Here is a 16,496-nt window from a genome sequence, read left to right as displayed (position 1 = left end):
ATTCATACTTCCTAATTTCAATACTTACTATAAAGCTACCACAATCAAAGAAATATGGTGTTGGCATAAAGACAGACATATAAATCAATGAAATAGAATATAAATCAATGAAATAGAATATAAATCAATGAAATAGAATAGAGAATCCAGAAATAAACCCTCTCATATACTATGTCAAATGATTTTCAACCATTCAATGGGGAAAGGACAATCTTTTCAACAAATGGTGCTGAGGAAACCAGATATCCAGATGTAGACGAATTAAGTTGGATTCTTACCTAACACCATATCAAAAAATAAACTAAAAATTGATCAAAGACCTAACCATAACATCTAAACTGAAAAAAAACTCTTAGAAGGCAACATATGAGAGAAGCTTCATCACACTGGATTTGGCAATTATTTCTTGGCTATGACACCAAAAACACAGGCAACAAAAGAAAAAAAAGACAAATTGTATTTCATCAAAATTAAAAGCTTTTGTGCATCAAGGGACATTAACAAAGTAAAAAGGCAATCCACAGAACGGGAGAAAATACATGCAAATCATCATGTGATAAAGGATTAATATCCACAGTATATAAAGAACCCCTAAAACTTAACAACAAAATAATCTGACAACAAAATAAGGAAACAAACAACAAAATAAGGAAAGGACTTGAATAGATGTTTCTCCGAAGAAGACATGACAAGAAGCACATGGAAAGATGATCAATATCACTAATCATTAGGGAAATCCAGTCAAACACAGTAAGAGGGGCACCTGACTGCTCAGCTGGAAGAGATGTGTGTGACTCTTGATCTTGGGGTTGTGAGTCTGAGCCCTACACTGGATATAGAGACTACAATAAATAAATAAATAAATAAACAAACAAACAAACAAACAAACAAACAAATGGCAGCCCGGGTGGCTCAGTGGTTTGGCGCTGCCTTCAGCCCAGGGCCTGATCCTGGAGACCTGGGATCGAGTCTCACATCAGGCTCCCTGCATGGAGTCTACTTCTCCCTCTGCCTCTCTCTCTCTCTCTCTCTCTCTCTCTGTCTCTCATGAATAAATAAATAAAAATCTGGGCAGCCCTGGTGGCTCAGCGGTTTAGTGCCACCTTCGGTCCAGGGCATGATCCTGGAGACCCGGGATCAGGTCCCACGTTGGGCTCCCTGCATGGAGCCTGCTCCTCCCTCTGCCTGTGTGTCTGCCTCTCTCTCCCTCTGTATGTCTTTCATGAATGAATAAATAAAATCTTTATAAATAAATAAATATATACATCTTAAACAAATAAAAATAAATAAGTAAACAAACAAAGAAAACCACAGAAGACACTATTTCATACTCATTGGGGTGATTATTCTAAAAAAAACAAAAAGAAGAAGAAGAAGAAGGAAAGAAAAGAGAAAAAGAAAAAGTATTGGCCAGAATGTGGAGATACTGGAACACTTGTGTATTGTTGGCAGGAATATAAAATGGCAGTTCCTCAAGAAAATTAAATATATGGGGCACCTGGGTGGCTCAGTGGTTGAGCATCTGCCTTTGGCTCAGGGTGTGATCCCAGGGGCCTGGGATGGAGTCCTATATCAGGCTCCCTGAGGAGTCTGCCTACGTCTCTGCCTATGTCTCTGCCTCTGTGTGTGTCTCTCATGAATAAATAAATATAATCTTAAAAAAAAAAAAAAAAAAAAGAGGGCAGCCCGGGTGGCTCAGCGGTTTAGTGCCGCCTTCAGCTCAGGGTGTGTGATCCTGGAGACCCGGGATCAAGTCCCATGTCGGGCTCTCTGCGTGGAGCCTGTTTCTCCCTCTGCCTGTGTCTCTGCCTCTGTGTGTGTGTGTGTGTCTCTCTCTCATGAATAAATAAATAAAACCTTAAAAAAATAAAAATAAAATTAAACATAGATTTACCATATGACCCAGCAATTCCATTTCTGGGTACACACAGAAAAGATCCGAATGCAGAGACTTAAAGAAACATGTACACAAGAATGTTCATAGAAGCATTATTTATAACAGTCAAAAGTAGAAGCAACTTAATTGCCTATCAATTAATGAATGGATAAATAAAATGTGGCATATACCTACAAATATTATTCAGTCTTAAAAAGGAAGGGAATTCTGGGGAGCCTACATGGCTCAGTTGGTAAGAGTATGTGACTCTTGATCTCAGGGCTGTAAGTTCGAGGTCTACGTTCGGTGGAGAGATTACTTAAAAATAAAAAAATCTTGAGGCACCCCGGGGGCTCAGTCAGTTAAGTGTCTGCCTTCAGCTCAGGTCATGATCCCAGGATCCTGGTATCGGGCCCTGCATCGGGCTCCCTTGCTTTTTCCCTTTCCCATTTGTGCTCTGGCTCTCTGACTCTCTCTCTCAAATAAATAAATAAAATCTTTAAAAAAAAGGAAGGGAATTTTGATATATGCCATAACATAAATGAATGAATCTTTAAGATATTATGCAAGATGAAAAGAGGCGAAAACAAAAATACAAACATTTAATGATTCTACTTATATAAAGGTACCTAAAATAGTCAAATTAATAGAAATAGAAAGTAGAATGGTGGTCTGGGGAGAAGTGGTTAGGGAATAGATCCAGAGTTTTGGTACAGAAAGATGAAAAAGTTCTGGCGACGAATAGTGGTGATAGTTGCATAGCAATATGAATATATTTAATGACACTGAACTGCGCACTTAAAAATAGTTAAAGTGTAAAAAAAAAAAAAATAGTTAAAATGTTAACTTTAATGTTATGTGTATTTTACCATGATAAAATAAATGTTTTTAAATTAAAAAAAGGAAAAATTGAAAGGATTAGATCGATGAGACAATCTCTAAGGTTCCTTTCACATTCAAGAACCTATGACTTTTACAAAGGGAATATCACAGAGGTTAGGAGCACAAACACTGCTAAAAAAAAAAAGGTAAACATGAGGTGATGGATGTGTTAATTAACTTGATGGTAAGAATCCTTTCACAATGTATACATATATCAAATCATCACAGTGTAAAGTTGAAATATAATTTGCCAATTACACCTCAATAAAGTTGAGGGAAAAAGCATAGATTACTTACTTGGGCAAATTATTTAGCTTCTTTATGCTTCAGTTTCCTTATTTGCAAAGCAGTGATGATAATATTAGCTCTCTATACCTCCTCTCCACCTTGCACCTTACACTCCAAATAGCTCCACGGTCTTTCAATACTCTCTTAGCCTTAAATGTCTTTCGCAGAAAAACAATATACAATAAAATAATAAACACAAATTTGAACAGGCACATCACAGATGAAGAGTTCCTTTTTTTTTTTTTTTAGATGAAGAGTTCCAAAAGACCAGGGACGCCTGGGTAGCTGGTGGTTGAGCATCTGCCTTTGGCTCAGGGCGTGATCCTGTGGTCCCAGGATCGAGTCCCACATTGGGCTCTCTGAAATGGAGCCTGCTTCTCCTCCCTCTTCCTATGTCTCTGCCTCTCTCTGTTGTGTCTCTCATGAATAAATAAATAAAATATTAAAAAAAAAAAGATTTCCAGAAGACCAATAAGTGTATGGATAGAGGGATCCCTGGGTGGCACAGCAGTTTAACGCCTGCCTTTGGCCTGGGGCGTGATCCTGGAGTCCTGGGATCCAGTCCCACGTCAGTCTCCCTGCATGGAGCCTGCTTCTCCTTCTGCCTGTGTCTCTGCCTCTCTCTCTCTCTGTGTCTCTCATGAATAAATAAATAAAATCTTTAAAAAAAAGTGTATGGATAGATGTTTAACATAAAAATTCAACAGGGAAATGTAAGTTAAAACCATAATGAGATAGCACTACATATCCATTATACTGGCTAAATTAAAAGGACTGACAACAAATTAGCAAGACAGTGGAGCATTGGAACTCTACATTGCTGGTTTGAGTGTCAATTGGTATAATCACTTTGGAAGGTATAAATGTAGACCTACTCTATGATTCTGCAATTCCATTTCTGCTAAGTATCTATCAGAGAGGGATGAATGCATTTGGCTATTAAAAAACAGATAACGTTATTTCACACATCATGGATGAATCTTACAGATATAAACCGAAGAAAGAAAAGCCAAAAACAAAGTGTAAATACTGTACGATTACATTTATGTTATTGGGAATAAGCAAAATCAATTTATAATAGAAATTAGAATAATGGCTATCTAGGGACAAGTAGTGTGGACAGGGAAAGGTCTGGGCTGGGAAAGGTGGCAAGGACAGCTTCAAGGGTGCTAGAAATGTTCTATATCTTTAACTGGATGGTGGTTACAAAGGTATATATGTGTATATATATAAATACACACACACATATATATGTTAAAATTCACTGAGCTATACACTTTGTGCATTTTATGGAATGTATATTATATACATATTTTATTAAGTTTTTATTTTTCTCCTTATCTGCTAACTCTTAGTCACCCTTCAGTTCTGAGCTTAGAAACCACAATTTCGGGTGGTTTCTGAAGAAACCCAATCCCCACAGATTAGATTAGGTCACCAGTTTATATACTGTTAAATTGCCAGGATTTCCTGAAGCACCTCAGGTTTACTGTCATAGTATTTACTAACACTGTTTTGAATTTATCCATTTATCTCCTCCCTGCCCAAATGAGACAGTAGCTCTTTGAGTAAAAGTTTTGTGGACTATGTCTTGTTTATTGTTGTATTTCTAGTGCCTAGGCATAGGACCTTGAACAGCTGGTACTCCATTAAGTATTTGTTTTAAAAAAAACTCTGTATATGTAAAATGCCCACATAGCACTTTATGCACTAATCACCATGGTTACATTTCAAGATGAAGAAAAAGTAAACATGGATGAAGCAGGGAGAAAGTTTTACAAAGAAATATTTTTTCTTTTTAAAATTCAAGAATGGAAAGAGTAAGAGCTGTGTTGAGCCGAGTAGGATGAGACGATACAAAAGTAGATAAATTATGTTTGTGCAATATATTCCCATGCACTTAAATTGTTTACCAGTGGTTTTTTTTTTTATCAAGTCAGGTCTCTATAACTAGATATTAAATTCCTAGAGAAGAAAGGCCTATGTCTGCTCCATGCTTTCTAATGTTCATAATGTTGGGCATATTGTAGGTATCAAACATTTCTAAATGACTGGAATGAAGCCATGTTTTACTTATCTATTAGATATCTATTCACATTTTATTTTTTTTCTATTCACATTTTAAATTTTAATTATTATCCAGCTAGCACCTAAATGATCATAAATGATGATCTACAGGCATAGTAAGTACTATACTTACAATAATAAAATAGTCACATGGAATGACATTTTTGAAGTATATCTAAATGAAAAAAGTAGGTGTGGTATGATCCCACTGATGTAAAATAAAGTTTAAATATAATTTTAATTTGGTGGGTGCCTGGGTGGCTCAGTTAGTTAAGTGGCCAGCTCTTAGTTTCAGCTCGGGTCATGATCTCAGGGTCCTGGGATCTGGCTATGTCTAGCTCCAATCTCAGTGGGGAGTCTGTTCTAGCATCCTCTCTCTCTCTTCTCTCTCACTTGCTCTCTCTCTCACATAAATAAAATCTTAAAAAACAAGAAGCAAATAAAAAGTTTTTAGGTTAGTAGAATTACTTTTCCATATTTCCATATTTTCCATATTTTTAAATTTCTGTAAATATTGTTGTTGAAAACAGTATTGTGTTCAATTTTTTAAAAAAGAAGAAATGTAGAAACTGTAAGCAATATATGTAGCCAGTAAACAGTTTTGAAATAAAATCCTAAAATCCTTCATATAGCTAAAAAAAAATTTGGTACTACTGATTTCTTTTCTTTTTTTTAAATGATTTTATTTATTTACTTGACAGAGTGAGAGAGTACAAGCAAGAAGAGCAGCAGAGGGAAAGGAAGAAGCAGACTTCTGGCTAAGCAGGGAACCTGATACAGGGCTCAGCCACCTAGGCACCCCAGTAATACTGATTTTTGGTCATGTGCATATTTTACTTTCTTTTTCTTTTGTTTTTTTTTTTTACATAAGTATATGAATGGAAGGTAAGAGTAAGGGTTATCTATATTGTCCTGTATTAAAAAAAAACAAAAAAACCCACAACTCTGGGACACCTGGGTGGCTCAGCGGTTGAGGTCTACTTTTGGCTCAGGGCGTGATCCCAGAGTCTCAAGATCAAGTCCCGCATTGGGCTTCCTGCATGGAGCCTGCTTCTCCTCCCTCTTCCTATGTCTCTGCATCTCTCTGTGTATCTCTCATGAATAAATAAATAAAATCTTTAAAAAAATTCTGCTTTGGGTTCCACATTGGGCATGGAGCCTACCCAAAATAATAAACAAATAGGTCAGCCCAGGTGGCTCAGTGGTTTAGCGCTGCCTGCGGCCCAGGGTGTGATCCTGGAGACGCGGAATCGAGTCCCGCGTCGGGCTCCCTGCATGAAGCCTGCTTCTCCCTCTGCCTTGTGTCTCTGCCTCTCTTTCTGTGTGTGTCTCTCATGAATAAATAAAATCTTTAAAAATTTTTTTAATCAATTTAAAAAAATAAAAAATTATACATTTTACCTAAGAAATCTAAGTTTGAAGTTTGCCTCAGCTGAAATGTTGGCTATTTTTAGAAATGTTTAGTAACTATATAAAAAATACTTTCTATTTATTGTGTATCTCTTATCAAGCTAATAAAAAATTAAAGCAAGGGTAAGTACATCCAGGACAATTTGTAAATTATCCCAGTAAAATTATCCCAAATTTGATACACAAATAGCTAGAAAAAGGGAATTTTTAAAATCACTTTGGCTTTCAAAATTTTCCATAAATAACAATATGCATCTAATTCAATTGAAGCACCAGATATTTTATAGCTGAATTTTTTTAATATAGCTGAATTTTTAAAGATTTTTTAAAAAGATTTTATTTATTTATTCATGAGAGACAGAGACACACAGGCAGAGGGAGAAGCAGCCTCCCCGCAGGGAGCCCCATGTGTGACTCAATCCCAGGACCCTGTGATCACGCCCTGAGCCGAAGGCAGATGCTTAACCGCTGAGCCACCCAGGTATCCCTATTTATTTATTTTAGAGAGAAGGAGCAAGCACAGTACATGTGGGGGGAGGTTAGAGGAGGGAAAGAGAGAGAGAGAGAGAATCTCAAGCAGATTGCTGAGTACAGAGCCTGCTGGCCTCTATCTCATAACCCTGAGATCATGACCTGAGTAGAAATCAAGAGTCTCAGCCTTAACCAACTGAGCCACTCACATGCCCCAATATAGCTGACTTTCTGACAAGTTGATTACAAACAGAAAAAAGGAACCAAAGCTTTGATATTACCAGAAGAAGAAATAAAAACTCTAGCTCTAAAAGATGTGAAATTACTTGAATTCCACAGAAACAATATATAATAATTTTAAAGAGACTCTATACACTATATGTTAACTAACTAGAATTTAAATAAAAATTTGGAAAAAATAAAATAAAAATAGTAAGTCCAAAAATAAATAAATATCATACCCTATATTAAGGAATTTATTTGAATCTCACTTATTCCTTGCATTACTTGGGTTTATTATTAGTCCCATTTCATAGATGAGAAATTAGTATTCTATTAATTAGATATTCTGAAAAATGTATCATGAGAACCAGGTCACTGATTAATTACTTTGACTGTCTGCCAACTTATACTTCCAGCTATTGCTAAAACAATTTGTTTCTTTTACCATTCATATTAATACCACGGGGATCAAATTGTCCTGTGGGTATTTACAAAGGCGGCCTGGTTTAATAACCTAGTTTTATTAGCTCTTAAGAGCCAGATTTTACATACTCAAGGGCTTAGGGACTCTGTGTGTGTGTGTGTGTGTGTGTGTGTGTGTGTGTGTAGTTCAATTCCTTAGTCTTTGGTTCTATGCTTTTTATGGATGGAGTTCGGTCTCCTCCATTTGTTTTCTGTTGATATTCTGATTTGTTCTTTTTTTTAAAAAAAAAGATTTTATTTATTTACTCATAGAGACACAGAGAGAGAGGCAGAGACACGGGCAGAGGGAGAAGCAGGCTCCCCACAAGGAGCTGGATATGGGACTCGATCCCAGGACCCCAGGATTATGCCCTGAGCCGAAGGCAGACGCTCAACCGCTGAGCCACCCAGGTGCCCCTGCTTTGTTCTTGAGTGCCCATTCCATTTCTCCTTCCATAAGTAACTAGTGAGAGTCTATTAGCATCAGAGCTAGGTATTAGGGATTGAGAGACCAATATGGAAGGATTCTTACTCTCAGAGGAATCACAGAAAGAAAGAAAGAAGAAAGAAGAGAGAGAATAAAAGGAAGAAATTGTGATATACAATTATTTTTTGTCACTCCTAATTAGTTCTTTAGCCCTGCCATAATGAATTAATTTTCCACACATTCCTAAAGTCCTTTCAGTTTCCTAGACATATCTCATCTACATACCCTTACATCTTAATCTCAGACATTTCATGTTCTTTTCCTTTTTTTTTTTTTTTTAGTAATCTCTACACCCAACATAGTGATTGAACTCACAACCCCAAGATCAAGAATTGCATGCTATGCAGACTGAACCAGCCAGGCACCTCAAACATTTCACATTTTAAAAATAGTTTCTTGGTGTGCCTAGATGGCCCAGTCATTATGCATCAGCCTTTGGCTTGGGTCAGGATCTGGAGGCTCTGGGATATAGCCCTGCTGCAGGCTCCCTGCTCTGCCTATAGCGCTGCCTTCGGCCCAGGGTGTGATCCTGGAGACGCGGAATTGAGTCTGTTTCTCTCTTTCCCTCTACCTCTTCCCCCAACTTATGTTCACTCTTTCTTTTTCTCTCTCAAATAAATAAATGAAATCTTAAAATAATTTTTAAAATAAAAATAAAAATAGCTTCTTCCTCCATACCAAATGATAACTCTTCTAGTCCTGGTAGCTTTTCAATTTTCTGGTTAATCTTAACCAGGCTTCTGCCACCACCTATTTATGCATTTTCTAATATCCTCTTGTCTTCACCCCCATTTCATAATATGTATGCTTTGTGAAGTATATCTCTACACATGCACATAAATAAGATCTAAGTTTTTAGCTGCTCATTATATTTTTACTATCTCTCCCTCATCTACTCTTCCTATCAAAGATACATCATACTTAAGCACAGTATCTGTCAGTTAAGCATCTGCCTTTGGCTCAGGTCATGATCCCAGAGTCCTGGGATAGAGCCCCACATTGAGCTCCCTGCTCAGTGGGGAGTCTGCTTCTCCATCTGTTCCTCCCCCTGCTCCTTCTCTCTCTTCCTCTCAAATAAATAAATGAAAACTTTATAAAGATAAAAATATTGGGATGCCTGGGTGGCTAAGCAGTTGAGTGTCTGCCTTCAGCTCAGGATGTGATCCTGGAGCTCCAGAATTGATTCCTGCATGAGGCTCCTGCAGGGATCCTGTTTCTCCCTCTGCCTGCATCTCTCTGCCTCTCTCTGTCTCTCATGAATAAATAAATAAATCTTTAAAGAAAAACAAGAGCTTTACAGGGCGACGTATATGCCATCTCTTAAAAAAAATAAAGATAAAAATATTTACATACCATCCTTAGAAATAATTTATTATACAAATGTACCATCCTTAGAAACAGTTTATTATATAATCGTGTATTTTAATTTCATAAATAAAGGTGGTTGATAAAAATTTAACAAAAAATATGGGGAAAAACTTACAAAATAATAGATCTTAAGTATAAAGAATGCTAAAATCAAAATTATATGCATTTTTTCCCAGGTAATATATATCACTATATCCCAGGCAACAAATATTTGATAAATCTAGTATATGGCAGTGGTAGTAGGTGACATATGTGTATGTGTGTGTCTCAGTGTAAACTGTACAAATAAATTTTATATATATGCATTATGTATGTTATATATATCTAGTTATATTATCTAGGTTTATACTTTATGTAATATATAATATATATAGAGAGAGAAAGAAATGTTATATATATGATCTCAGAGAAGATTATTTATTTATTTATATATTTTTTAAAGATTTTATTTATTTATTCATGAGAGACACACACACACAGAGAGGCAGAGACACAGGCAGAGGGAGAAGCAGGCTCCATGCAGGGAGCCTGACGTGGGACTCGATCCTGGGTCTCCAGGATCAAGCCCTGGGCTGAAGGCGGTGCCAAACCACTGAGCCACCAGGGCTACCCAGAGAAGATAATTTAAAGTAACGTACTTTATCTTATTTTGACTTAATTTAAAATATTTTGTTTCAGAATCTGTAAAGTTCTTTCCACAGACAGGAGGAAAGTTTTGCATTTTTAGGGCTATAAGAGAATTTGGATATTATAGTCAAAGACATTTTTTTTTTAAAGATTTTATTTATTTATTTGAGAAAGGGCACAAGCAGGGAGAGCAGGAGAGGGAGAAGCAGGCTCCCTGCTCAGTGGGGAGCCCCATGCAGGGCTTGATGCCAGGACCCTGGGATCATGACCTGATCCAAAGGCAGGCGTTTAACCGACTGAGCCATCCAGGCGCCTCAAAGGCATTGTATTATAGAACAGGAAGAGTGAGCAATGATGAGCACAGTAGAATAGGATTTAGATGAAACTAGAATATGGAGAAACAGTACATTTGGACCCGATAACAGGAAAAATAAACTCTCAGGTGTCTTTGTTATTTTTAAGTACTCTCCATGCCCAACATGGGGCTCGATCTTATAACCCCAAGATCAGGGATCCCTGGGTGGTGCAGCGGTTTGGCGCCTGCCTTTGGCCCAGGGTGCGATCCTGGAGACTCAGGATCGAATCCCACGTCGGGCTCCTGGTGCATGGAGCCTGCTTCTCCCTCTGCCTGTGTCTCTACCTCTCTCTCTCTGTGTGTGACTATCATAAATAAATAAAAATTAAAAAAAAAAATAACCCCAAGATCAAGGGTCACATGCTCTACCAACTGAACCAGCCAGGTGCCCCCTAAATTTTAAGGTGTCTTTGAATGATGAGAAACAGAACAAAAACTCAAGCCAACTTCTGATTTCTCAGCCCCAATTGTATGCATAAAAATGGCTCAACAAATATATAAGAAAATACCTTTCTTACTAAATATGGAAAGGTAAGGTCTTCCATGGGGTTTAACTTTTCATATTCTCTGCTTTATTTTTCAGGGAAAAGAAAACAGTGTTCTCACCATTACCACAGACTAATGATGATCATTTACTCTAAGACAGAGAACAAAGTATCAGTCAGCTTTCATTTCTGTCTCTCCTGCTGCTTTTCTGTGAGGTATTCTAATAGAGATCTATATGAAATGTGAATAATTGAAACATTAGAGAAAATCTAATTTACCTTATTCAAAAAAAAAAAAAAAGATTAATACTCATAAGGCTTCAAACAAGAAAGACCAGATCACAGTTTCAGGTCTGTAGAAGAATTACAGGGCAGACACATAATCCTATTCATAAACAGCAACCAATGTTAACAGTTGTTTCATTTTCTCCTTTTCTCTTTCTCTCCAAGACTAATTAGCATTACACACAGTGTGTTCCTTGTTACAAATGCCTTCTTTCAGCTTTAGAACTATAGTATCTTTTGATTACCCACAACTCTGATCTAGTTTTTCAGTTATGCAGAAGCCAGTCTTTGTAACACTTCAGACTAGCTAAAAAATAAAAAATAAAAAAAGTGATTTTAATAAAATAGAAACAATTATCACAAGTGGATGTGACACGTATGCTATCCTCACTTTGTGAATCATCATCACATCATAGATAAACTATAAAGAATACCTTTTTGTATACTTACTGTTTAAAGGCTGCCATTGTATTCTCCAAATTTTCTCCAGCACCTGTGAAAACATTAAATTTAAACTTCATTTACTTGGCTAATTTGAACTTCTTAAATTTTTAATTTTGTTTAAATATTTTATTTATTTTAAGTACACTTGGGTGGCTTAGCGGTTTGGCACCTGCCTTGGGACCAGGGCATGATCCTGGAGACCTGGGTTCCAGTCCCGAGTCAGGCTCCCTGCAGGGAGACTGTTTCTCCCTCTACCTGTGTCTCTGCCTCTCTCTGTGTCTCTCATGAATAAATAAATAAAATCTTAAAAAAATTTTTTTAAAATTTATTTTAAAGAGTGTGTAAGCACAAGCAGGGGGACGGGGGCAGAGGGAGAGGGAGAAGCAGGCTTCCCGCTGAGCAGGGCTCGATCTCAGGACCCCAGGGATCATGATCTGAACCAAAGGCAGAGAAGCTTACCTGACTTAGCCACCCAGGCACCCCTAATGTGAATTTTTTAATTTTTCCAGAAATTCACTTTAATCAGATACATCTAGTGGGAATCCCTGGGTGGCTCAGTGGTTTAGCACCTGCCTTCGGCCCAGGGCATGATCCTGGAGTCCCGGAATCGAATCCCACGTCGGGCTACCTGTATGGAGCTTGCTTCTCTGTCTGCCTGTGTCTCTGCCTCTCTCTCTCTGTCGCTGTGTCTCTCATGAATAAATAAATAAATCTTAAAAAAAAAAAAGATATATCTAGTGAATCTTGATGTTTATATGGCATGTAGACATTACAAGTGTTTTAAAGAATGTAATGGTATTTTGAATTGCTTTTTGGCTGCACCAGTAAGAATTAAAGATGACAACAAAGCCACAGCAACACAGAAAGGTTAGAACCTAAACATTTCTATAAAGCTACAATATTGGGACGCCTGGGTACCTCAGCAGTTGAATGTCTGCCTTCGGCTCAGGGCATGATCCCAGGCCCGAGATGGAGTCTCATATCGGGTTCCTCGCAGGGAGTCTGCTTCTCCCTCTGTGTCTCTACCTCTCTCTGTGTCTCTCATGAATAAATAAATAAAATCTTTAAAAATAAATAAATAAAGCTACAATAGCAGGGAGGTACCTAGGTGGCTCAATGGTTGAGCATCTGCCTTTGGTTCAGGTCGTGATCCTGGGGTCCTGGGATCCAGTCCCCAGTCGGGCTTACCACAGGGAGCTGCTTCTCCCTCTGCCTATGTCTCTGCCTCTCTGTGTCTCCCATGAATAAAGAAATAAAATCTTAAAAATAAAAAAAGAAAAGCTACAATATCAGCCTGTCATAGGAAAGAAAGAAGAGGACTTGGTACATACACACCTTCTCAGAAACTGTTAAACCATCTCCTCTACATCCCCATACTCTCTTATACATCTCTCTAATAAGGCATTTATCATATCATAAGTTATTAAACTGACTCCTCCTTTTCCTATAAATTACTAAAAAAAAAGTGAATCCTTTAATCACCTTGGCCGAAGGCAGTATAGTGTAGTAGTTGAAGGTGGAGTTAGGATCTTTGCTCTCAAATCTATCTGATACTTGCATGACCTTAAGGAAAGTTACATAACCTCTCTGGGACTGAGCTTCCTTATCTATAAGAATGAGAGATACCTGGCTGGCTCAGTCAATGGAGCGTGAGACTCTAGATCTCCGGGTTGTGAGTTCCAGGCCCACACTGGTGGTGGGGGAGGTGGGGGGGGGGCGGATTGGGGGGGGAGATAGAGATTATTATTTTTTTAATTGGGGGGGGGTGCCTGGGTGGCTCAGTGGTTGAGCGTCTGCCTTTGGCCCAGGGCATGATCTCAGAGTCCCAGGATTGAGTCCCACATCAGGCTTCCTGCATCGATCCTGCTTCTCCCTCTGCCTTATGTCTCTGCCTCTCTCTCTCTCTCTCTTTCTCTTTCATGAATAAATAAAATCTTTAAAAATTTTTTATTGTTGTTAAGTAAACTTTACCCCCAACGTGGGGCTCAAACTCATGACCCTGAGATCAAGAGCGACATGTTCTACTGACCGAGTCAGCCAGGTACTCCCCCACCCCCCAAATAAAATCTTTAAAAAGAAAAAAAAAGAATGAGGATGATGATAACACCTATCTCACAGGACTGATGTAATTAAATGGATTCACATGTCAGGTGCCTTATGTCATCAATTCAAAAAATGATAGTTTTTCCCTTTTTAACATCTTATAAGTTAGTGTGCATTTTACAACAGATGGTGTGTAATAGTTTATTTGGGCAAGATGTGCTCTCTCTTATCAGCATATTAAATATGTGCATTTTAGTGGTGCCTGGGTGGCTTAGTCAGTTAAACATCTAACTCTTTGCTTTTGGCCCTGATCATGATCTCAAGGTCATGAGATTGAGGCCCGAGATTGAGCCTTGCATTGGGTTCTACACTGAGCATGGAGTCTGCTTAAAATTCTCTCTCCTTCTATCCCTTCCCCACCGCAAAAAAGAAAAAAATGTGCATTTTATAACTACAGCATTAAATTCAATGAAATAATGAATATTCAGTAAAAGTAAAGGATTATTGCTATTATTATCATATTGCCACTATTATGGTAACTGGTGCTTGGTGACAGTCCACTGACTGATGAATGAGTAATAGAATAATACTGCAATGACAAAAATGACACAGATAAAAAGTATCTAATATTATATAGGGATGCCTATGTGGCTCAGCAGTGTAACGCCTGCCTTCAGCCCAGGGCGTGATCCTGGAGTCCCAGATTGAGTCCCAAGTCAGGCTCCTTCATGGAGCCTGCTTCTCCCTCTGCTTGTGCCTCTGCCTCTCTCTCTCTCTCTCTCTGTGTCTGTCATGAATAAATAAATAAAATCTTTTAAAAAATATTATATACACTGGTTGAATCAATTAACATAACATGCTAGCTATAAGTTTTAAAATATTTTAAAACTGAAAGATTTCAGTATTACAAAAATTAATGGAAGGCACAGGAAAAACACTTAGGAAATATTATTCCAAATACTTCAGAAAAATAGCCAATTTCTTTTAAGAAAAAGAAACACTTCAAGTTTGTGGTACTGTTCAAGTATTAGCATTAAAATGTTTCACATACAATACCATCTTGACATATTTGTGAGGGTATTAAAATTTTCTTCTTCTTTTATATTGTTAGATTGTGCTTTTATGGCAACTTAATAATCAATAGAAACACAAAACATGGGGATCCCTGGGTGGCTCAGTGGTTTAGTGCCTGCCTTCGGCCCATGGCGTGATCCTGGAGTCCTGGGATCAAGCCCCACAACAGGCTCCCTGCATGGAGCCTGCTTCTCCCTCTGCCTGTGTCTCTGCCTCTCTCTCTGTGTCTCTCTCACGAGTAAATAAATAAAATCTTAAAAAAAAAAAAAAAACACAAAGCATAAAGAAATGAATATATTAACTGAATGTTCTAGAGTTCCATAGTTTAGCAGAGAGAGTGGAATACCCATGTGAAAAAGGCTACTTTGATTTTAGGTTTACTTTAGTTACTAGAGTTGATGCCCAATAGAAATCAGATGAAGTAAATATGAAGACTATAGTTTTTGTCAAAAGTAAGTGCTCCTTTGAGGTTAAATAATTTTTTTATATGTTAAATGACTTTTAAAAAGCTAGTTGGTGTTGGGGCCCCTGGGAGGCTCAGTTGGTTAAACCTTTGACTTTGGCTCAGGTCATGATCTCAGGGTGGTGAGATCAAGTCCCATGTTGGGCTCCACCCTGGGCATGGAGCCTGCTTAAGAGTCTCTCTCCCTCTCCTTCTGCCCCTCCTCTCTCTTTCCTTCTCTCTCTCTTTCTCCCTCTCTAAATAATAATAATAATAATAAAAAATCTAGTTGGTATTTGTTTTAGTCAAAAACTATAGAAACATGTTATATTCAAATAATCAATATTCAAGAACAAAACACTCTGGAATATGACCAAAAAAGACAAGAGTGCTACAAAAATGGTTATTAGCAGGTTAAATAAGTTAAGCTACTGACTGTTGTGCCAAAAAGCAAGGAAATCAAAAGGATACAGAAGCCATTTTAAATAAGCTCTCACTGGCCAAACCTGGGAAAATGTTAGCATCAAAATAATAACAGTAACGGATTGTTTTTTAGTTTGGCTTATCCACTGTTTTAAAAAAAAGATTTTATTTATTCATGAGAGACACACAGAGAGAAAGAGACAGAGACAGGCAGAGAGAGAAGCAGGCTCCCTGCAGGGAAGCCTGATGTAGGACTCATCCTGGGTCTCCAGGATCAAGCCCTGGGCTAAAGGTGGTGCTAAACCGCTGAGCCATCTGCGCTGCCTGGCTTATCCACTTAAAAAAAAAAAAAAAAAGAAGATTTTATTTATTTATTTGAGAGAGAGAGAGCATGCACAAGTTCGGGGGGGGGGGGAAGGGGCAGAGGGAGAGGCATAAGCAGACTCCCCACTGAGCAGGGAGCCCAATGTGGCTAGATCCCAGGACCCCAAGATCATGACCTGAGCTGAAGGCAGACACTTAACTGACTGAGTTACCCAGGCGCCCCAACAGTAATAGATTTTAAACCATTTTTCTTTTTTTTTTCTTTTTTTTTACCATTTTCAAATAAAACAGAAAATGTTGACTCCCCTGCTCCCAAAAAGAAAGAAAATATTGAGTCCATTTTAATAAATGGACTGAAAGATTGATGAGGAATGGGATATTTATGTAGTTTCAAAAAACCTCCCTACAGGGCACCTGGGTCCTGATCTCGGGGTCCTGGGATTGAGTCCCATATCAGGCTC

General features: G+C 38.0%; 1 protein-coding gene across 4 annotated transcripts in view; it reads right to left on the bottom strand.

Moving 5' to 3' along the window:
- Positions 1-16,496, bottom strand: part of GDPD1 (glycerophosphodiester phosphodiesterase domain containing 1) — a 53,561-nt gene that overhangs the window by 24,919 nt on the left and 12,146 nt on the right. For all 4 annotated transcript variants that reach the window (XR_003133590.3, XM_049114154.1, XM_025440199.3 and 1 more), the window contains exon 2: positions 11,736-11,778. Coding sequence is in view for 3 of the 4 variants with exons in the window: in XM_049114154.1 (XP_048970111.1) it covers positions 11,736-11,778 (43 nt within the window). In the remaining variant the exon portion in view is untranslated. The remainder of the gene's footprint in view (positions 1-11,735; positions 11,779-16,496) is intronic.

Source organism: Canis lupus, chromosome 9, assembly GCF_003254725.2.
Source record: "Canis lupus dingo isolate Sandy chromosome 9, ASM325472v2, whole genome shotgun sequence".
Taxonomy (NCBI): Eukaryota; Metazoa; Chordata; class Mammalia; order Carnivora; family Canidae; genus Canis; species Canis lupus.
This window is presented reverse-complemented; position numbering and strand designations above follow the sequence as displayed.